The sequence below is a fragment of the Oncorhynchus mykiss genome, chromosome 16 (genome assembly GCF_013265735.2).
Source record: "Oncorhynchus mykiss isolate Arlee chromosome 16, USDA_OmykA_1.1, whole genome shotgun sequence".
NCBI lineage: Eukaryota > Metazoa > Chordata > Actinopteri > Salmoniformes > Salmonidae > Oncorhynchus > Oncorhynchus mykiss.
Window position 1 is genome coordinate 78,071,619 of NC_048580.1, and position 25,057 is coordinate 78,096,675.

The window sequence follows — 25,057 nt, forward strand, 5'->3', positions numbered from 1 at the left end:
AATGTTTGAAATGGTTTTATGTGGCGTTTATATTTTTGTTCAGTACACATCATATGATACAGTATAGCCATCTGATGCTTGACATGGGACACAACCATTGGTTGATGCAATGCAGTATAGTCGGCCTGGAACGTGGCCACAGGTTCAGGTGGAGATGAAGAAGGCCATGAGGAGGATCAGAAGGGTGTGGCCTCCCAAATGTTCTGACCCCGCCTTCAACTCAACCTCCACTGGGTAGTGGTCACTGACATCCAGCGCCTGGAAAAGACACACATGCACACTGATATAATATACTTCCTGAATTGACTCTGTGGGTGTGTTTCCTGTTGAATTGACTATGTGGGTGTGTTGCCTGTTGAATTGACTCTGTGGGTGTGTTTCCTGTTGAATCTGTGGGTGTGTTACCTGTTGAATTGACTATGTGGGTGTGTTGCCTGTTGAATTGACTCTGTGGTGTGTTTCCTGTTGAATTGACTCTGTGGGTGTGTTGCCTGTTGAATTGACTCTGTGGGTGTGTTGCCTGTTGAATTGACTCTGTGGGTGTGTTACCTGTTGAATTGACTCTGTGGGTGTGTTGCCTGTTGAATTGACTCTGTGGGTGTGTTACCTGTTCCTCTGTGAGGCCGTATTCTTTGGCGAAGTTGAAAGGTTGTGCAGACTGGGGCACGATGGCTTTTTCAAATGCCTCCCCGTGGACCACGATCCTACAACACACACAGGATTACCACACAGGGTTAACACACAGGATTACCACACAGGGTTAACACACAGGGTTAACACACAGGGTTACCACACTGGATTACCACACAGGGGTAAAACACAGGGTTAACACACAGGATTACCACAGGTTGGGTATTCAATCAAAGGTGCATTGTAGACCAGTGCACTGGACAGCCTTTGATGCGCTCACACACACACACACACACACACACACACACACACACACACACGTACCTGTCGTAGGCACAGGTGGTGGTTTGTCTAACGGTGGTGTCCTCTGTGTGCCCTATTAGCCACAGGAAGGCCTGGTTACTATAGAGACGTACATGCTGCCAGTTCTTCTTGGCCACGTAGCCACAGTCAGCGTTAAAATCCCCTAGGAACATCACCATCTACACACACACACACACAGTTAAAATCCTATAGGAACATCACCATCTACACACACACACACAGTTAAAATCCCCTAGGAACATCACCATCTACACACACACACAGTTAAAATCCCCTAGGAATATCATCATCTACACACACACACACAGTTAAAATCCCCTAGGAACATCATCATCTACACACACACACACACACACACACACACACAGTTAAACTTCCCTTGAAACATCTACACACACACACACACACACACAGTTAAAATCCCCTAGGAACATCATCATCTACACACACACACAGTTAAAATCCCATAGGAACATCACCATCTACACACACACACACACACAGTTAAAATCCCCTAGGAACATCACCATCTACACACACACACACAGTTAAAATCCCCTTGGAACATCACCCCTAGGGTGTTGGTGGTCATGACATTTTGTCAGCCAATAACTGGCAGTCTCACGCTAATTGACCGTTAATTAACATAAACACATTTAGCGTCTCCTGGTTCACACACACAGCCTACATCACTGATGCAGACCTTTGGAACATCTACATTTTAAAAAGTCTAATAAATCCATGTAATATAGTCTACATCATCACAATAAATCCATGTAATATAGTCTACACCATCACAATAAATCCATGTAATATAGTCTACCTACACCATCACAATAAATCCATGTAATATAGTCTACACCATCACAATAAATCTATGTAATATAGTCTACACCATCACAATAAATCCATGTAATATAGTCTACACCATCACAATAAATCCATGTAATATAGTCTACACCATCACAATAAATCCATGTAATATAGTCTACACCATCACAATAAATCCATGTAATATAGTCTACACCATCACAATAAATCTATGTAATATAGTCTACACCATCACAATAAATCCATGTAATATAGCCTACCTACACCATCACAATAAATCCATGTAATATAGTCTACACCATCACAATAAATCCATGTAATATAGTCTACACCATCACAATAAATCTATGTAATATAGTCTACCTACACCATCACAATAAATCCATGTAATATAGTCTACACCATCACAATAAATCCATGTAATATAGTCTGCCTACACCATCACAATAAATCCATGTAATATAGTCTACACCATCACAATAAATCCATGTAATATAGTCTACACCATCACAATAAATCTATGTAATATAGTCTACACCATCACAATAAATCCATGTAATATAGTCTACACCATCACAATAAATCCATGTAATATAGTCTACCTACACCATCACAATAAATCCATGTAATATAGTCTACACCATCACAATAAATCCATGTAATATAGTCTACACCATCACAATAAATCCATGTAATATAGTCTACACCATCACAATAAATCCATGTAATATAGCCTACACCATCACAATAAATCCATGTAATATAGTCTACACCATCACAATAAATCCATGTAATATAGTCTACACCATCACAATAAATCCATGTAATATAGTCTACACCGTCACAATAAATCCATGTAATATAGTCTACACTGTCACAATAAATCCATGTAATATAGTCTACACCATCACAATAAATCCATGTAATATAGTCTACACCATCACAATAAATCCATGTAATATAGTCTACACCATCACAATAAATCCATGTAATATAGTCTACACCATCACAATAAATCCATGTAATATAGTCTACCTACACCATCACAATAAATCCATGTAATATAGTCTACACCATCACAATAAATCCATGTAATATAGTCTACACCATCACTATAAATCCATGTAATATAGTCTACACCATCACAATAAATCCATGTAATATAGTCTACACCATCACAATAAATCCATGTAATATAGTCTACACCATCACAATAAATCCATGTAATATAGTCTACACCATCACAATAAATCCATGTAATATAGTCTACAGCATCACAATAAATCCATGTAATATAGTCTACACCATCACAATAAATCCATGTAATATAGTCTACACCATCACAATAAATCCATGTAATATAGTCTACACCATCACAATAAATCCATGTAATAGTCTACACCATCACAATAAATCCATGTAATATAGTCTACACCGTCACAATAAATCCATGTAATATAGTCTACACCGTCACAATAAATCCATGTAATATAGTCTACACCATCACAATAAATCTATGTAATATAGTCTACACCGTCACAATAAATCCATGTAATATAGTTTACCTACACCATCACAATAAATCCATGTAATATAGTCTACACCATCACAATAAATCCATGTAATATAGTCTACACCATCACAATAAATCCATGTAATATAGTCTACACCATCACAACAAATCCATGTAATATAGTCTACACCGTCACAATAAATCCATGTAATATAGTTGACCTACACCATCACAATAAATCCATGTAATATAGTCTACACCATCACAATAAATCCATGTAATATAGTCTACACCATCACAATAAATCCATGTAATATAGTCTACACCATCACAATAAATCCATGTAATATAGTCTACACCATCACAATAAATCCATGTAATATAGCCTACACCATCACAATAAATCCATGTAATATAGTCTACACCATCACAATAAATCCATGTAATATAGTCTACACCATCACAATAAATCCATGTAATATAGTCTACCTACACCATCACAATAAATCCATGTAATATAGTCTACACCATCACAATAAATCCATGTAACATAGCCTACACCATCACAATAAATCCATGTAATATAGTCTACACCATCACAATAAATCCATGTAATATAGTCTACACCATCACAATAAATCCATGTAATATAGTCTACCTACACCATCACAATAAATCCATGTAATATAGTCTACACCATCACAATAAATCCATGTAATATAGTCTGTCTACACCATCACAATAAATCCATGTAATATAGTCTGTCTACACCATCACAACAAATCCATGTAATATAGTCTACACCATCACAATAAATCCATGTAATATAGTCTACACCATCACAATAAATCCATGTAATATAGTCTGCCTACACCATCACAATAAATCCATGTAATATAGTCTACCTACACCATCACAATAAATCCATGTAATATAGTCTACACCATCACAATAAATCCATGTAATATAGTCTGTCTACACCATCACAACAAATCCATGTAATATAGTCTACACCATCACAATAAATCCATGTAATATAGTCTACACCATCACAATAAATCCATGTAATATAGTCTACACCATCACAATAAATCCATGTAATATAGTCTACCTACACCATCACAATAAATCCATGTAATATAGTCTACCTACACCATCACAACAAATCCATGTAATATAGTCTACCTACACCATCACAATAAATCCATGTAATATAGTCTACACCATCACAATAAATCCATGTAATATAGTCTACCTACACCATCACAACAAATCCATGTAATATAGTCTACACCATCACAATAAATCCATGTAATATAGTCTACACCATCACAGTAAATCCATGTAATATAGTCTACCTACACCATCACAATAAATCCATGTAATATAGTCTACACCATCACAGTAAATCCATGTAATATAGTCTACACCATCACAATAAATCCATGTAATATAGTCTACACCATCACAATAAATCCATGCAATATAGTCTGTCTACACCATCACAATAAATCCATGTAATATAGCCTACACCATCACAATAAATCCATGTAATATAGTCTACACCATCACAATAAATCCATGTAATATAGTCTACACCATCACAATAAATCCATGTAATATAGTCTACAGCATCACAATAAATCCATGTAATATAGTCTACACCATCACAATAAATCCATGTAATATAGTCTACACCATCACAATAAATCCATGTAATATAGTCTACACCATCACAATAAATCCATGTAATAGTCTACACCATCACAATAAATCCATGTAATATAGTCTACACCATCACAATAAATCTATGTAATATAGTCTACACCGTCACAATAAATCCATGTAATATAGTTTACCTACACCATCACAATAAATCCATGTAATATAGTCTACACCATCACAATAAATCCATGTAATATAGTCTACACCATCACAATAAATCCATGTAATATAGTCTACACCATCACAACAAATCCATGTAATATAGTCTACACCGTCACAATAAATCCATGTAATATAGTTGACCTACACCATCACAATAAATCCATGTAATATAGTCTACACCATCACAATAAATCCATGTAATATAGTCTACACCATCACAATAAATCCATGTAATATAGTCTACACCATCACAATAAATCCATGTAATATAGTCTACACCATCACAATAAATCCATGTAATATAGCCTACACCATCACAATAAATCCATGTAATATAGTCTACACCATCACAATAAATCCATGTAATATAGTCTACACCATCACAATAAATCCATGTAATATAGTCTACCTACACCATCACAATAAATCCATGTAATATAGTCTACACCATCACAATAAATCCATGTAACATAGCCTACACCATCACAATAAATCCATGTAATATAGTCTACACCATCACAATAAATCCATGTAATATAGTCTACACCATCACAATAAATCCATGTAATATAGTCTACCTACACCATCACAATAAATCCATGTAATATAGTCTACACCATCACAATAAATCCATGTAATATAGTCTGTCTACACCATCACAATAAATCCATGTAATATAGTCTGTCTACACCATCACAACAAATCCATGTAATATAGTCTACACCATCACAATAAATCCATGTAATATAGTCTACACCATCACAATAAATCCATGTAATATAGTCTGCCTACACCATCACAATAAATCCATGTAATATAGTCTACCTACACCATCACAATAAATCCATGTAATATAGTCTACACCATCACAATAAATCCATGTAATATAGTCTGTCTACACCATCACAACAAATCCATGTAATATAGTCTACACCATCACAATAAATCCATGTAATATAGTCTACACCATCACAATAAATCCATGTAATATAGTCTACACCATCACAATAAATCCATGTAATATAGTCTACCTACACCATCACAATAAATCCATGTAATATAGTCTACCTACACCATCACAACAAATCCATGTAATATAGTCTACCTACACCATCACAATAAATCCATGTAATATAGTCTACACCATCACAATAAATCCATGTAATATAGTCTACCTACACCATCACAACAAATCCATGTAATATAGTCTACACCATCACAATAAATCCATGTAATATAGTCTACACCATCACAGTAAATCCATGTAATATAGTCTACCTACACCATCACAATAAATCCATGTAATATAGTCTACACCATCACAGTAAATCCATGTAATATAGTCTACACCTTCACAGTAAATCCATGTAATATAGTCTACACCATCACAATAAATCCATGTAATATAGTCTACCTACACCATCACAATAAATCCATGTAATATAGTCTACACCATCACAGTAAATCCATGTAATATAGTCTACACCATCACAATAAATCCATGTAATATAGTCTACACCTTCACAGTAAATCCATGTAATATAGTCTACACCTTCACAGTAAATCCATGTAATATAGTCTACACCTTCACAGTAAATCCATGTAATATAGTCTACACCTTCACAGTAAATCCATGTAATATAGTCTACACCATCACAATAAATCGATGTAATATAGTCTACCTACACCATCACAGTAAATCCATGTAATATAGTCTACACCATCACAGTAAATCCATGTAATATATTCTACACCTTCACAGTAAATCCATGTAATATAGTCTACACCATCACAGTAAATCCATGTAATATAGTCTACACCTTCACAGTAAATCCATGTAATATAGTCTACCTACACCATCACAATAAATCCATGTAATATAGTCTACACCATCACAGTAAATCCATGTAATATAGTCTACACCATCACAATAAATCCATGTAATATAGTCTACACCTTCAAAGTAAATCCATGTAATATAGTCTACACCTTCACAGTAAATCCATGTAATATAGTCTACACCTTCACAGTAAATCCATGTAATATAGTCTACACCTTCACAGTAAATCCATGTAATATAGTCTACACCATCACAATAAATCGATGTAATATAGTCTACCTACACCATCACAGTAAATCCATGTAATATAGTCTACACCATCACAGTAAATCCATGTAATATATTCTACACCTTCACAGTAAATCCATGTAATATAGTCTACACCATCACAGTAAATCCATGTAATATAGTCTACACCTTCACAGTAAATCCATGTAATATAGTCTACACCTTCACAGTAAATCCATGTAATATAGTCTACACCATCACAATAAATCCATGTAATATAGTCTACCTACACCATCACAGTAAATCCATGTAATATAGTCTACACCTTCACAGTAAATCCATGTAATATAGTCTACACCATCACAATAAATCCATGTAATATAGTCTACCTACACCATCACAGTAAATCCATGTAATATAGTCTACACCTTCACAGTAAATCCATGTAATATAGTCTACACCTTCACAATAAATCCATGTAATATAGTCTACACCTTCACAGTAAATCCATGTAATATAGTCTACACCTTCACAGTAAATCACAGAAACATTTACCTCTGTCTTCCATTTCTTCTTGACATCCAGGAAGACATCGTAGAGGGCATCAATCTCTTTAGTAGCATTGGTGGGAGTGGTGTGCTGGGGTACTAACACAAAGTTCCGTATGGCTGGAGAGAAAGAGAGAGAATGAGACAGAGAGATGGTGTGAGAGATATATGGTGTGAGAGAGAGATGGTGTGAGAGAGAGATGATGAGAGAGAGAGATGGTATGAGAGAGAGAGAGAGAGAGGCAGGGAAAGAGAGAGAGTGAGAGAGGCATGGAGAGAGAGAGAGAGAGAGAGAGAGAGAGAGGCAGGGAGAGAGAGAGGCAGGGAGAGAGAGAGAGAGAGAAAAAGTGTTTGTGCGTGTGTATCATTGAATGTGTATGATTGAAAGCATCTTTGAAGCTTAAGCATGTTGGTATTTTTTGCATGGTTATTTATCATTTTAGGGAGGGAGAGAAACAGAGATGGAGAGCGGCAGAAGGAGAGACATAGGGAGAGGCAGGGAGGGAGAGAGTGAGACAAAGGGGGAGAGAGATACACAGAGAGAGGTGGAGAGAGAGACAGGGAGAGACAGAGACACAGAGAGAGAGGAGAGACAGATATGGGGAGAGAGAGAGAGGCAGGGAGGGCCTTCTATTCCATCAAAAGGAAAATAAAAGTCAACATACCAATTAGGATCTGGCTAAAACTACTTGAATCAGTTGAAGAACCCATTGCCCTTTATGATTGTCAGGTCTGGGGTCTGCTCACCAACCAAGAATTTACAAAATGGAACAAACACCAAATTGAGACTGCATGCAGAATTCTACAAAAATATCCTCCGTGTACAACGTAGAACACCAAATAATGCATGCAGAGCATAATTAGGACGATACCCGCTAATGATCAAAATCCAGAAAAGAGCCGTTAAATTCTACAACCACAAAAGGAAGCGATTCCCAAACTTACCATAACAAAGCCTACAGAGAGCTGAACCTGGAGAAGAGTCCCCTAAGCAAGCTGGTTCTGGGGCTCTGTTCACAAACACACCCTACAGAGCCCCAGGACAGCAGCACAATTAGACCCAACCAAATCATGAGAAAACAAAAAGATAATTACTTGACACATTGGAAAGAATTAACAAAAAAACAGAGCAAACTAGAATGCTATTTGGCCCTAAACAGAGAGTACACAGCGGCAGAATACCTGACCACTGTGACTGACCCAAAATTAAGGAAAGCTTTGACTATGTACAGACTCAGTGAGCATAGCCTTGCTATTGAGAAAGGCCGCCGTAGGCAGACATGGCTCTCAAGAGAAGACAGGCTATGTGCTCACTGCCCACAAAATGAGGTGGAAACTGAGCTGCACTTCCTAACCTCCTGCCCAATGTATGACCATATTAGAGAGACATATTTCCCTCAGATTACACAGATCCACAAAGAATTCGAAAACAAATCCAATTTTGAAAAACTCTACTGGGTGAAATTCCACAGTGTGCCATCACAGCAGCAAGATTTGTGACCTGTTGCCACAAGAAAAGGGCAACCAGTGAAGAACACACACCATTGTAAATACAACCCATATTTATGCTTATTTATTTTATCTTGTGTCCTTTACCATTTGTACATTGTTAAAACACTGTATATATATAATATGACATTTGTAAGGTCTTTATTGTTTTGAAACTTCTGTATGTGTAATGTTTACTGTTAATTTTTATTGTTTATTTCACTTTATATATTCACTTTATATATTATCTACCTCACTTGCTTTGGCAATGTTAACACATGTTTCCCATGCCAATAAAGCCCTTGAATTGAATTGAATTGAGAGACAGAGAGAGACAGAGAGAGACAGACAGAGAAAGAGTTTGAGAGAGAGAGACAGATAGAGTAAAGTTTGAGAGAGAGACAGACAGAGAAAGAGACAGAGAGAGAGAGAGACAGACAGAGAAAGTTTGAGAGAGAGAGACAGACAGAGAAAGAGACACAGAGAGAGAGACAGACAGACAGAGAAAGAGACACAGAGAGAGAGACAGCGAGAGAGAGAGACAGAGAATGAGACAGAGAAAGAGACAGAGAGAGAGAGACAGAGACAGAGAGACAGATACAGAGAGACAGAGAGAGAGAGACAGAATGAGACAGAGAAAGAGAGACAGACAGAGAATGAGACAGAGAGAGAGAGACAGAGGCAGAGTTAAAGAGACAGAAAGACAGACAGATTGATTTAATCTATCATTATTCTCATTAATATTGTTGTTGTAGTTGCTGTTAATGGTAATCCCATTTCCACTACTATTATTATTATTGATGTTGGTCCCATCATTTGTTGTTATATGTATACTTTGACAATGTACGCAATGTACGAGAGAGAGGCGGAAAAGACAAGACTCCATATGCTGTCATGTCTGTTTAATCCTATCTCATGATGTCATGTCTGTTTAATCCTATCTCATGATGTCATGTCTGTTTAATCCTATCTCATGATGTCATGTCTGTTTAATCCTATCTCATGATGTCATGTCTGTTTAATTCTATCTCATGATGTCATGTCTGTTTAATTCTATCTCATGATGTCATGTCTGTTTAATTCTATCTCATGATGTCATGTCTGTTTAATTCTATCTCATGATGTCATGTCTGTTTAATTCTATCTCATGATGTCATGTCTGTTTAATCCTATCTCATGATGTCATGTCTGTTTAATCCTATCTCATGATGTCATGTCTGTTTAATCCTATCTCATGATGTCATGTCTGTTTAATCCTATCTCATAATGTCATGTCTGTTTAATCCTATCTCATGATGTCATGTCTGTTTAATTATATCTCATGATGTCATGTCTGTTTAATTATATCTCATGATGTCATGTCTATCTCATGATGTTCTCAACTCAATTGATTCACTCCAATGTACCTGTAATAACATCTGACGACTGTTTGTAACACCCCTACGATAACTTATAACAGTGTTATAACAGCAGTGCTACCTGTCTTGGGGGTGTGAAGGCGGATGATGAAGGGTTCTCTGGAGAAGGCATCCTCGTCTCCCGGCAACATGTCAGAATACTGGTACTGATCTGTTACTGTCACAGAGCCGATCCTACACACAAACACACAGTAATCAGACTTTTCTAATCATATAAAAAAGCTTGTTAGACTCAGTCCTGCACAGGAAAAAGAGGACTATTTTACCTGTAACCTTTATTTAACAAGACAGTTGAGAACACATTCTTATGTATAATGACAGCTTCCCAGGGAACAGTGGGTTAACTGCCTTGTTCAGGGGCAGAAGGACAGATTTTACCTTGTCAGATTGGGGAAACAGATCCAGCAACCTTTCGGTTACTAGTCTAACGCTCTAACCACTAGGCTACCTGCCGCCCCTCTAACCACTAGGCTACCTGTTCTAACCACTAGGCTACCTGCTCTAACCACTATGCTACCTGTTCTAACCACTAGGCTACCTGCTCTCACCACTAGGCTACCTGCTCTCACCACTAGGCTACCTGCTCTCACCACTAGGCTACCTGCTCTCACCACTAGGCTACCTGCTCTCACCACTAGGCTACCTGCTCTCACCACTAGGCTACCTGCTCTCACCACTAGGCTACCTGCTCTTACCACTAGGCTACCTGCTCTCACCACTAGGCTACCTGCCGCCCCCAATAAAGGTGATGATGATGATAGTTGGTCTCACCTGAACACAAACTGCTCCTGGTAGCTAGGTGTCCTGGTCTCACCTGACCGCAAACTGCTCCTGGTAGCTAGGTGTCCTGGTCTCACCTGACCGCAAACTGCTCCTGGTAGCTAGGTGTCCTGGTCTTACCTGACTGCAAACTGGTCCTGGTAGCTAGGTGTCCTGGTCTCACCTGACCGCAAACTGCTCCTGGTAGCTAGGTGTCCTGGTCTCACCTGACCGCAAACTGCTCCTGGTAGCTAGGTGTCCTGGTCTCACCTGACTGCAAACTGGTCCTGGTAGCTAGGTGTCCTGGTCTCACCTGACCGCAAACTGCTCCTGGTAGCTAGGTGTCCTGGTCTCACCTGAACGCAAACTGGTCCTGGTAGCTAGGTGTCCTGGTCTCACCTGAACACATACTGGTCCTGGTAGCTAGGTGTCCTGGTCTCACCTGAACACATACTGGTCCTGGTAGCTAGGTGTCCTGGTCTCACCTGAACACATACTGGTCCTGGTAGCTAGGTGTCCTGGGCTCACCTGAACACAAACTGGTCCTGGTAGCTAGGTGTCCTGGGCTCACCTGAACACATACTGGTCGTGGTAGCTAGGTGTCCTGGTCTCACCTGACTGCAAACTGGTCCTGGTAGCTAGGTGTCCTGGTCTCACCTGAACACATACTGGTCCTGGTAGCTAGGTGTCCTGGTCTCACCTGAACACATACTGGTCCTGGTAGCTAGGTGTCCTGGGCTCACCTGAACACAAACTGGTCCTGGTAGCTAGGTGTCCTGGGCTCACCTGAACACAAACACATACTGCTCCTGGTAGCTAGGTGTCCTGCCCAGCCGCTCACTGGCCACATAATCATACTGGTTCTGGCTGTCATACCTGATAGAGAAGAGAAAAAGCCTCTTGATATACACACTCACATTTACAACCTCTGAAAACATGGAATCTTAGGTGTTTGTGTGTTTGACCTGTTCAGTTCAGTTATCAGCAGCGGTATGGCTTTCTGTTTAGTGTCTCTCACTTCCTGTAGCAGGCACACATCACAACGAGACACGATCTGAAACACACACACACACACTTTCAGCTTTAATCTGAAAATAGTGGGTGTGTGTCTGGGTGTGTGTGTGGGGGTGTGTGTGTGGGTGTGTGTCTGGGTGTGTGTCTGGGTGTGTGTCTGGGTGTGTGTCTGTGTGTGTGTCTGGGTGTGTGTCTGGGTGTGTGTCTGGGTGTATATAAGGCAGTTGTGGTATGGAAGGGTCAACTCTCCTCTCCTCTCCTCTCCTCTCCTCTCTATCATGTCTGTACAGGTCTCTATGTCAGGTTCTGACTGCTTCAGTCATGAGATCATATGTCATCCAGGTTCACTCACACACAGCCCTCTGATAAGCTCTGCTGCAGCCTGCGAGTGTGTGTAGGTGTGTGTGTGTATAGCTGGTTGCCCCTCGAGTGTGGGTGTGTGTGTGTGTAGTTTTGTGTATAGCTGGTTGACCCTGCGAGTGTGTGTGTGTGTGTGTGTGTGTGCACGCATGAAACTCTCACCCGTATTAGTGTGTGCATGACTTCAGTGTTGCGTGACTTGGAGTCTCCGAAGCTTTGGACGTTAAAGGCACAGATCTTAAACCCTGAGATCAGCTTCACCCCGCTCAGAGAGAGGAGGAAGAGGAGGAGGAGGAGGGAGGAAGAGGATGACATGGTGCCAAGCTGTGGAAGAGGCAGAATCTTGTTAATCAGTCAGTCAGCCAGTCAGCCAATCATTCAGTCAGTCAGTCAATCAGTCAGTCACAAAGTTATGTAGAAATCTCTCAATAATCATATGAATTGTGTATCCTAAATCAGCGTTTTTTTAAACTCTCCTTGTTAAATAGACATCTCCATTGTTGAGTTGCTACCGTGTTGTTGTCATGTTTCGTTATTACCATGCTGTGTTGTCATGTGTTGCTTCCATGTTGTGTTTGTACCGTGTTGTTGTCATGTTGTGTTGCTACTGTGTTGTTGTCATGTGTTGCTACCATGTTGTGTTACTACCGTGTTGTTGTCATGTTGTGTTGTTACCATGCTGTGTTGTCATGTGTTGCTTCCATGTTGTGTTGTTGTCATGTTGTGTTGCTACTGTGTTGTTGTCATGTGTTGCTACCATGTTGTGTTGCTACTGTGTTGTTATCATGTTGTGGTGCTACCATGATATGTTGTCATGTGTTGCTGCCATGTTGTGTTGGTACCGTGTTGTTGTCATGTGTTGCTGCCATGCTATGTTGTTTTCATGTTGTGTTGTCATGTGTTGCTACCATGCTGTGTTGTCATGTGGTGCTACCATGCTGTGTTGTCATGTGTTGCTGCCATGTTGTGCTGTTGTCTTTGGTCTCTCTTTATATAGTGTTGTCGTGTCGGGATGTGTGTTTTGTCCTACATTTTTAATCCCAGCCCCTGTCCCTGCAGGAATCCTTTTGCCTTTTGGTAGGCCGTCATTGTAAATAAGAATTTGTTTTTAACTGACTTGCCTAGTTAAATAAAGGTTCAATGAAATAAAATAAAACATTTATTTGAACTATTCTATAGTTAATGAAACTGACGCTAACAGTTGAGCTTCCTCCACTGTCCAACTACCCCATACTGGGCTTGAACCAGTGATCCTCTGATCACAAACACAAGCAACCCTGCTCCTTGACAATGCACCAAGGGTTTGAGCCACCCAAATGTTACTCTTGGATGGCGTCATCCATGACAGTTCAAGCTAGTTTTGGAGTGAGCTTATGGCACGTTCTTAACTCTGCTACGCTAGCACAGCTGATTACACTTGTCAACTAATCATCAAGTCCCTGAATAGGTGAATCAGGTAAGTTAGTTCAGGGAAACAACAACATTCTAAGACGTCTGGGGGACTTTAACTCAAGTAGCAGTTGAGTTAAATAGAAATTTCTCAATATTCATAAAAAATGTGTAAGCTAAACCAGTGGTCTTGCCAAAGGACCGCTCCCAGGCAGACCAGTGGCCCAGGGACACCTCCCAGGCAGACCAGTGGCCCAGGGAACCCTCCCAGGCAAACCAGTGTCCCAGGGACACCTCCCAGGCAGACCAGTGGCCCAGGGAACCCTCCCAGGCAAACCAGTGGCCCAGGGACACCTCCCAGGCAGACCAGTGGCCCAGGGACCCCTCCCAGGCAGACCAGTGGCCCAGGGACCCCTCCCAGGCAGACCAGTGGTCTTGCCTAAGGACCGCTCCCAGGCAAACCAGTTGCCCAGGGACCGCTCCAAGGCAGACCAGTGGCCCAGGGACCCCTCCCAGGCAGACCAGTGGCCCAGGGAACACTCCCAGGCCATCCAGTGGCCCAGGGAGCCCCTCCCAGATAAACCAGTGGCCCAGGGAACACTCCCAGACAAACCAGTGGCCCAGGGAACCCCTCCCAGACCATCCAGTGGCCCAGGGAACCTTCCAAGATAAACCAGTGACCCAGGGAACCCCTCCCAGACAAACCAGTGGCCGAGGGACCCCTCCAAGACAAACCAGTGGCCCAGGGACCCCCTCCCAGGTGAACCAGTGACCCAGGGAACCCCTCCAAGACAAACCAATGGTCCAGGGAACCAATCCCAGACAAACCAGTGGCCCAGGGACCCCCTCCCAGGTGAACCAGTGGCCCAGGGACCCCTCCCAGGTGAACCAGTGGCCCAGGGACCCCTCCCAGACAAACCAGTGGCCCAGGGAACCCCTCCAAGACAAACCAGTGGCCCAGGGACCCCCTCCCAGGTGAACCAGTGACCCAGGGAACCCCTCCAAGACAAACCAATGGTCCAGGGAAGCAATCCCAGACAAACCAGTGGCCCAGGGACCCCCTCCCAGGTGAACCAGTGGCCCAGGGACCCCTCCAAGACAAACCAGTGGCCCAGGGACCCCTCCAAGACAAACCAGTGGCCCAGGGACCACTCCAAGACAAACCAGTGGCTCAGGGACCCCTCCAAGACAAACCAGTGGTCCAGGGAACCCTCCCAGGCAAACCAGTGGCACAGGGAACCCTCCCAGGCAAACCAGTGGCCCAGGGAACCCCTCCCAGATAAACCAGTGGCCCAGGGAACCCCTCCCAGGCAAACCAGTGGCCCAGGGAACCCCTCCCAGACCATCCAGTGGCCCAGGGACCCCTCCAAGACAAACCAGTGACCCAGGGAACCCCTCCTAGACAAACCAGTGGCCCAGGGACCCCTCCAAGACAAACCAGTGGCCCAAAGACCCCCTCCCAGGTGAACCAGTGGCCCAGGGAACCCCTCCCAGACAAACCAGTGTCCCAGGGACCCCTCCAAGACAAACCAGTGGCCCAGGGACCCCCTCCCAGGTGAACCAGTGACCCAGGGAACCCCTCCAAGACAAACCAGTGCTCCAGGGAACCCCTCCCAGACAAACCAGTGGCCCAGGGACCCCCTCCCAGGTGAACCAGTGGCCCAGGGACCCCTCCAAGACAAACCAGTGGCCCAGGGACACCTCCCAGGCAGACCAGTGGCCCAGGGAACCCTCCCAGGCAAACCAGTGGCCCAGGGATACCTCCCAGGCAGACCAGTGGCCCAGGGAACCCTCCCAGGCAAACCAGTGGCCTAGGGACACCTCCCAGGCAGACCAGTGGCCCAGGGACACCTCCCAGGCAGACCAGTGGCCCAGGGACCCCTCCCAGGCAGATCAGTGGTCTTGCCCAAGGACCACTCCCAGGCAAACCAGTTGCCCACTGACCGCTCCAAGGCAGACCAGTGGCCCAGGGACCCCTCCCAGGAAGACCAGTGGCCCAGGGACCCCTCCCAGGCAAACCAGTGGCCCAGGGAACCCCTCCCAGGCAAACCAGTGGCCCAGGGAACACTCCCAGGCAAACCAGTGGCCCAGGGAACCCCTCCCAGACCATCCAGTGGCCCAGGGACCCCTCCAAGACAAACCAGTGGCCCAAAGACCCCCTCCCAGGTGAACCATTGGCCCAGGGAACCCCTCCCAGGTGAACCAGTGACCCAGGGACCCCTCCCAGACAAACCAGTGGCCCAGGGACCCCTCCAAGACAAACCAGTGGCCCAGGGACCCCCTCCCAGGTGAACCAGTGACCCAGGGAACCCCTCCAAGACAAACCAATGGTCCAGGGAACCCCTCCCAGGCAAACCAGTGGCCCAGGGAACCCTCCCAGGCAAACCAGTGGCCCAGGGAACCCCTCCCAGATAAACCAGTGGCCCAGGGAACCCCTCCCAGACAAACCAGTGGCCCAGGGAACCCTCCCAGGCAAACCAGTGGCCCAGGGAACCCCTCCCAGACAAACCAGTGGCCCAGGGAACCCCTCCCAGGCAAACCAGTGGCCCAGGGAACCCTCCCAGGCAAACCAGTGGCCCAGGGAACCCCTCCCAGATAAACCAGTGGCCCAGGGAACCCCTCCCAGACAAACCAGTGGCCCAGGGAACCCCTCCAAGGCAAACCAGTGGCCCAGGGAACCCCTCCCAGGTGAACCAGTGGCCCAGGGAACCCCTCCCAGACAAGCCAGTGTCCCAGGGACCCCTCCAAGACAAACCAGTGGCCCAGGGACCCCCTCCCAGGTGAACCAGTGACCCAGGGAACCCCTCCAAGACAAACCAGTGGTCCAGGGAACCCCTCCCAGACAAACCAGTGGCCCAGGGACCCCCTCCCAGGTGAACCAGTGGCCCAGGGACCCCTCCAAGACAAACCAGTGGCCCAGGGACCACTCCAAGACAAACCAGTGGCCCAGGGAACCCTCCCAGGCTAACCAGTGGCCCAGGGAACCCCTCCCAGACAAACCAGTGGCCCAGGGAACCCCTCCCAGACCATCCAGTGGCCCAGGGACCCCTCCAAGACAAACCAGTGACCCAGGGAACCCCTCCTAGACAAACCAGTGGCCCAGGGACCCCTCCAAGACAAACCAGTGGCCCAAAGACCCCCTCCCAGGTGAACCAGTGGCCCAGGGAACCCCTCCCAGACAAACCAGTGTCCCAGGGACCCCTCCAAGACAAACCAGTGGCCCAGGGACCCCCTCCCAGGTGAACCAGTGACCCAGGGAACCCCTCCAAGACAAACCAGTGGTCCAGGGAACCCCTCCCAGACAAACCAGTGGCCCAGGGACCCCCTCCCAGGTGAACCAGTGGCCCAGGGACCCCTCCAAGACAAACCAGTGGCCCAGGGACCCCTCCAAGACAAACCAGTGGCCCAGGGACCACTCCAAGACAAACCAGTGGTCCAGGGAACCCTCCCAGGCAAACCAGTGGCCCAGGGAACCCCTCCCAGACAAACCAGTGGCCCAGGGACCCCCTCCCAGGTGAACCAGTGGCCCAGGGACCCCTCCAAGACAAACCAGTGGCCCAGGGACCCCTCCCAGACAAACCAGTGACCCAGGGAACCCCTCCCAGACAAACCAGTGGCCCAGGGACCCCTCCAAGACAAACCAGTGGCCCAGGGACCCCTCCAAGACAAACCAGTGGCACAGGGACCCCTCCCAGGCAAACCAGCGGTCCAGGGAACCACTCCCAGGCCAACCAGTGGAATGATAATTGCAAGGAGAAGTAATCAACATTTAAAAGATAATATATTTAGTTTTCATTATTTTGACCTCCCCACATAATTTGAAAGGGAAGTTTAAACTCTAACATAGCCTATTAGCTCGAACGGTCACTCCTAACACATTATCACTAAAAGCTGCTATTTAGCTGGTTAAACAAACGTTAGCCATGCGTTGGTACGGAAAGGTAACCTTAAGAGCAGCTGGTTAGCAGGTTAACCAAACGTTATGTCTTGGTAAAAATGTATGTCCAAGTAAAGAGCGCTCACCAGCAGCCAGCAGTACTTACCGCGACAGGTACTCACGGGTGCTTTTTCAAAGCCAAGTAGTGTAATTGAGGCTTGTTGCCTATTAGCAGGTGCTTTGTCAAAGCCTGTCAGATACTACAAAGAGTGTAATTGGCTCAATATTAGGAGCTGAGAAATAAAGTTGACATCATTAGAAAGATGATATTCTCCTCTTCTCTACTGTAAACTCTCAGAAAAAAGATATTCTCCTCTTTTCTACAGTATACTCACTCTTCAGCTCTTCTTACTCTTCAGCTGTGCTGATAGGACAACCATTTATGGTTTGAGGTACAACCCCTTTTTGGTTCCAGGTAGAACCCTTTTGGATTCCATGTAGAACCCTCTGTAGAAAGGCTTCTACATGTAATCCCAAGAGTTCTACCTGGAACCAAAATGGTTCTACCTGCAACCAAAAGAGTTCTACCTGCAACCAAAAGGGTTCTACCTGGAACCAAAAGGGTTCTACCTGGAACCAAAAGGGTTCTACATGCAACCAAAAGGGTTCTACCTGGAACCAAAAGGGTTCTACCTGGAACCAAAAGGGTTCTACCTGGAACCAAAAGGGTTCTACCTGAAACCAAAAAACGGTTATTCAGAGGGGTCACCCTACTGGGACAGTCGAATAACCCTTTAAGGTTCTAGATAGCAACTGTTTTTCTAAGAGTGTAGGCATGCAACAACATATTTAGTTGTTGCTAATAATATTCATGAAAACATTGAAATAAAAATGAAAAAAACATTTTGGGATTGCAGACTCCCTACAGTACCTCCATGGAACCCTAGAGGGCCAGACCCCAGATTGAATATCCCTGAACTAAAATATACACAACTTCAGTCCCACACAGTTTAACGTTATAGTACCGTGAGACAGAAAGATCACGATGAAGATAAATAAAAATAAATGTCTCCTTCAGATTCATACTGCCACTATTTTTAAATTAATGTAGGAGTGTGAACACATTAGATCTGGTAGAAGATAATACAAACAAAAAAACATGCATTTTATTTTTTTCATCATCTTTGAAATGCAAGAGAAATTCCATACATAGAGATAGGATTATAGGTGTAATTTAGATGTTGTCCACAAGATGGCAGCAATGAGTGTGCAGTGTTTCAGACTGATCCAGTGAAGAATTACATCACTTCCCAACATTTTCTATCAAGTCTGCCAGGAGTTTGCCCGAATGTGCCGAATTGGTCAAATAATATATTTTCAAGTACATAACTATAGAGAACAAACAAAAATGATATGGTAATTAAAAAAATGTAAGTTTACACACTCCAAGGAATGGATCATTAGTTTCCCTACAGAAAATACACTAACCTTCACACATCTAGATGGCAGGGACTGCAGTGTGGTCAAACTGTGAACCCAGTTTCTACATTTGAATATAAAAATGTTTTTTTTTTTCAAGCAAAACTACACTACATTTTATCTCTGGGACCCTCAGGATGACAAATCAGAGCAAGATAACTGAATGTAAGTACATTATTTACCTTCAGAGGTTAATGTGTCAAACATTGTGTTAAGTGTTTTGTTGTTGTTGTTGTTGTTGTGCACTTTCCTCAAACAATAGCATGGTATTTTTGTTGTTGTAATAGCTACTGTAAATTGGACACTGCAGTTAGATTAACAAGAATACTGAGCAACAACTGTCCCGGTTTAGGGACACTGATCCTGTAGACTTTTGTTATATATCGAGCTGACTAGCACTATTTTACTCAGCATGACAAAGAAGAAAATTACGAGTGAGGAAAGGAGAGAAATCACACTAAATCATCTTTATAACGCTCTTTCAGAATGCTGTGATTGGCTTGAATGTCTAGCCTGGTGTCGTGGCAAATTCCTGTATTACCAAATGAGGAGAGTTACAAACCACACACCACTCAGAGTTATACTTAAACTTCATATTTTAATAATATGAGCTTTACAATAGCCCTTTGACTCAGATCAATTCAGTGCCTATAAATGAGCCCCAACATAATGGCAACTGAGATCTTTTATAGCAAAGATCCACCCCTCTCAACTCACATGACGAACCACAGATCTCAGGAACTCTTCACAAAGGGCCTTTTACTTGAAAGAGGAGTATCCCATAGCTAGATAGCATTAGCTATAAATTATCGTTCAGTTTGGTCTCTAAAATGAGGTTCTAATCTCATTCTTGGTACTTCATAGTACCAAAACATTACCTCACTATCTGGAATGCTCTTTAGGCTTTATTACCCAAAGACATGGTAAATCTCCTCTGTCAGTGCTATCTCATAGAGGCCCATCCTCAGTGGAACACACACAATATTCAACAGATTCTATTCTGTCGAATAAAACAACCATTCTAATGCAATGCAAAGATTAAAAAATAATCTTACAAGCATTATAACATAATCTTGCAATTTTCCACGACATCTCCCCATCACATGGTTTAACAGATACATTCACATATGAAGACAATTTTCCATTGTGACCTCTCCCCTCTCTGGGCCCCAAGTGACTGAGCCCTAAGTGACTGAGACCTAAGTGACTGAGACCTAAGTGACTGAGCCCTAAGTGACTGAGACCTAGCTGACTGAGCCCTAGGTGACTGAGCCCTAGGTGACTGAGCCCTAGCTGACTGAGCCCTAGCTGACTGAGCCCTAAGTGACTGGGCCCTAGCTGTCTGAGCCCTAGCTGACTGAGCCCTAGGTGACTGAGCCCTAAGTGACTGAGCCCTAGCTGACTGAGCCCTAAGTGACTGAGCCCTAGCTGACTGAGCCCTAAGTGACTGAGCCCTAGCTGACTGAGCCCTAAGTGACTGAGCCCTAAGTGACTGAGCCCTAGCTGACTGAGCCCTAAGTGATTGAGCCCTAGCTGACTGAGCCCTAGCTGACTGAGCCCTAGTTGACTGAGCCCTAAGTAACTGAGCCCTAGCTGACTGAGCCCTAGCTGACTGAGCCCTAAGTGACTGAGCCCTAAGTGACTGAGCCCTAGCTGACTGAGACCTAAGTGACTGAGACCTAAGTGACTGAGCCCTAAGTGACTGAGACCTAGCTGACTGAGCCCTAGGTGACTGAGCCCTAGGTGACTGAGCCCTAAGTGACTGAGCCCTAGCTGACTGAGCCCTAAGTGACTGAGCCCTAGCTGTCTGAGCCCTAGCTGACTGAGCCCTAGGTGACTGAGCCCTAAGTGACTGAGCCCTAGCTGACTGAGCCCTAAGTGACTGAGCCCTAGCTGACTGAGCCCTAAGTGACTGAGCCCTAGCTGACTGAGCCCTAAGTGACTGAGCCCTAAGTGACTGAGCCCTAAGTGACTGAGCCCTAGCTGACTGAGCCCTAAGTGATTGAGCCCTAGCTGACTGAGCCCTAGTTGACTGAGCCCTAAGTAACTGAGCCCTAGCTGACTGAGCCCTAGCTGACTGAGCCCTAAGTGACTGAGCCCTAAGTGACTGAGCCCTAAGTGACTGAGCCCTAGCTGACTGAGCCCTAGCTGACTGAGCCCTAAGTGACTGAGCCCTAGCTGACTGAGCCTTAAGTGACTGAGCCCTAGCTGACTGAGCCCTAAGTGACTGAGCCCAAGCTTAGAAGGGAAAAGTGCAACTGCCAACAGTATAGTCCAAAGGGAGACATTCTAATGACAAGTATCTCACATAAGCATATTATGTAAATAAAACATCTTATTTATTATAATATTTATTTATCTATGTTACCCAACTAACTCTGATTCATCCTCCACACTGGTGCCAGATCTGTTTGGCAATCGGGCTATTAAAAGTCATGTTGAGTCACGTAACTTTGTCACACCTTCTCTCCATTTTCCTGCTAAACTCTTGTTCCTCATACCTTCTCTCCAGTTTCCAGCTAAGCTCTTGTGCCTCATACCTTCTCTCCAGTTTCCCGCCAAGCCTTTGTAATTCACACCTTCTCTCCAGTTTCCCGCTAAGCCTTTGTAATTCACACCTTCTCTCCAGTTTCCCGCTAAGCCTTTGTAATTCACACCTTCTCTCCAGTTTCCCGCTAAGCCTTTGTAATTCACACCTTCTCTCCAGTTTCCCGCTAAGCCTTTGTAATTCACACCTTCTCTCCAGTTTCCCGCTAAGCCTTTGTAATTCACACCTTCTCTCCAGTTTCCCGCTAAGCCTTTGTAATTCACACCTTCTCTCCAGTTTCCAGCTAAGCCTTTGTAATTCACACCTTCTCTCCAGTTTCCCGCTAAGCTCTTGTTCTTCATACCTTCTCTCCAGTTTCCCGCTAAGCTCTTGTGCCTCATACCTTCTCTCCAGTTTCCCGCTAAGCTCTTTGTGCCTCATACCTTCTCCCCAGTTTCCAGCTAAGCCTTTGTAACGCATACCTTCTCTCCAGTTTCCCGCTATAAGCCTTTGTAACGCATACCTTCTCTCCAGTTTCCAGCTAAGCTCTTGTTCCTCATACCTTCTCTCCAGTTTCCAGCTAAGCTCTTGTTCCTCATACCTTCTCTCCAGTTTCCAGCTAAGCTCTTTGTGCCTCATACCTTCTCTCCAGTTTCCAGCTAAGCCTTTGTAACGCATACCTTCTCTCCAGTTTCCAGCTAAGCTCTTGTGCCTCATACATTCTCTCCAGTTTCCAGCTAAGCCTTTGTAACGCATACCTTCTCTCCAGTTTCCAGCTAAGCTCTTGTGTCTCATACCTTCTCTCTAGGGGTGGGTGTCAGATAGCCTAGCAGCTAGACTAGAGCGTTGTGCAAGTAACCGAAAGGTTGTGCCCTTGAGCAAGGCACTTAACCCTAATTGCTCCAGGAGCGCTAGATAATGGTGACCCTGGCTGTGACCACACTCTCCGAGTGTCTCAGGGGGAGTTGGGATATAAAAGAAAATACATTTTCAATTCACATATGTGTATTAATACACACATGTACATGGAGTTAAATACGAGGTCCAAGTCATTAATGGTTACATGGTAATTACTCAATAATGACCTAACAATTGCAGTGTGATTAGTTAAGGATTCATTAAAGCCCAGTGGGAGTACTTAAACCCAGACTTATTATAATACATACTGTAATATGCCATTTATCAGACGCTTTAATCCAAAGTGACTGACAGTTGTGTGTGCATTGCTTACATTTTATGTGTGGGTACCCATGGGAATTGAACCCACAATACATTGCAAGCTCCACGATTTACCAACTGAGCCATATAGGACCATTTAAACTAGTCTACACACTAGATTCATACTACATTAAACCCCCAAGACTTCAACTAGCCTACAGGCTAGGTTGGATGTTCCCAGCTGACAAGATACAGAGATCATTTGAGATGCTCCCTGAATGTCACGTGAGCAAAGAGTGACAGTGGGGCAAATCCAACACAACACATCACTGAGTACCACTCTTCATATTTTCAAGCATGGTGGTGGCTGCATCATGTTATGGTTATGCTTGTCATCATTAAGGATTAGAGTGCATGGTGGTGTCTGCATCATGTTATGGGTATGCTTTTCATTGTTAAGGACTGGGGATTTTTTGTTATTTTTTTTAAAGAAACAATACAGCTAAGCACAGGCAAAATCCTAGAGGAAAACCTGGTTGCCTGCTTTCCAACAGACCCTGGGAGACAAATGCACCTTTCAGCAGGACAATAACCTAAAACACAAGGCCAAACATGCCAAGACAACATTGAATGGTCCTGAGTGGCCTAGTTACACTTTTGATTTAAATCGACTTGACAATCTTGAAAAATGGCTGTCTTGCAATGAAAAGACTTTAAAATGTTGTCTATCAATGATCAACAACCAACTTGACAGAGTTGGAAGAATTTAAAAAAGGATAATGTGCAAATATTGTACAATCCAAGTTTGCAAATCTCTTAGAGACTTACCCAGAAAGACTCACAGCTATGATCACTGCCAAAGGTGATTCTAACATGTATTGACTCAGGGGTGTGAATACTTATGTAAATTATGTCATTATGGGGTATTGTTGGTAGATGGATGAGAGAAAAAAATATATTTAATCTGTTTTGAATTCAGGCTGTAACACCACAAAATGAGGAATAAATCAAGGGGTATGAATACTTTCTGAAGGCACGGAACCAGAGTCACATTTCAGTACTTCTATTACACCAACTGTTCCTTAGCCGACTGTACTACAACAGACGCTGTACTAAGGAGAATCACACTGAAACACCCATGTGTGTTATATACTGATACCTCGCTCCCTCTCTCTCACACACACGCACAAAAAAAACACTCTCTCAAGAAACACATTGGACACACTAAAGGAGACCAGAGTCCCATATAACAGAGGTGTGGGACAAATTCTCCCTTGGCGTTTAGTATATAAATACAGATGTGGAACAGAGGCTAAGAATTAAATGTTGACAGAAAGACGAGACACACACAGATAAATTACATTACATTCTGTGGTCTTACTAACTTGGTGGAGTCGGCTTACTTTCTTCTTCCTGGTTCAAGAGAAGACTGCCCCGCTGCTACCCTCTCTATCCCACCCCACCCCTCTCTGCTTCCTGTAGGAGGGGTCACTGCAGCTGACGAGTTCCATAAAAACACGCAGGCAAACACACACACACACACACTGAAACCTGAGTTGTTGCAGCCTCCGTCACTGTCTCACTGTCGACCCAGCAGTATGAAGAGGGCTCAGATTCACAAAATAACAAGTCTGTACAGTAGTTAAGGAAAAAATGGCAGTTAAGAAAACATTTATTCTTATGAAAGTTTTGTGAATCCAGAAAAGCAAATTGAAGAGACAGAACATGTTTAGCAACGTCTTGTGGAACGTTACAGATTTTTAGTTATGAGTTGGTTATATGTTTAT

General features: G+C 43.7%; 1 protein-coding gene across 4 annotated transcripts; it reads right to left on the bottom strand.

The window, feature by feature from the left end:
* On the bottom strand, positions 1-24,762 carry dnase1l1 (deoxyribonuclease I-like 1). 4 transcript variants are annotated; one of them, XM_036947853.1, is made up of 9 exons: positions 24,656-24,762; positions 13,003-13,164; positions 12,432-12,520; positions 12,253-12,342; positions 10,769-10,881; positions 7,809-7,921; positions 955-1,112; positions 608-704; positions 1-258 (listed from the first exon to the last, which is right to left on the bottom strand). In XM_036947853.1, exons 2-9 carry the CDS (start codon positions 13,153-13,155, stop codon positions 145-147), a joined length of 927 nt encoding a protein of 308 aa, XP_036803748.1. In that variant the 5' UTR covers positions 13,156-13,164; positions 24,656-24,762; the 3' UTR covers positions 1-144. The 4 variants fall into 4 exon arrangements, with proteins under 4 accessions (XP_036803748.1, XP_036803749.1, XP_036803751.1 ...); XM_036947854.1 differs by having other exon boundaries at positions 24,652-24,730; XM_036947856.1 differs by having other exon boundaries at positions 24,674-24,714.
* Positions 24,763-25,057: the final 295 nt, after the last annotated feature.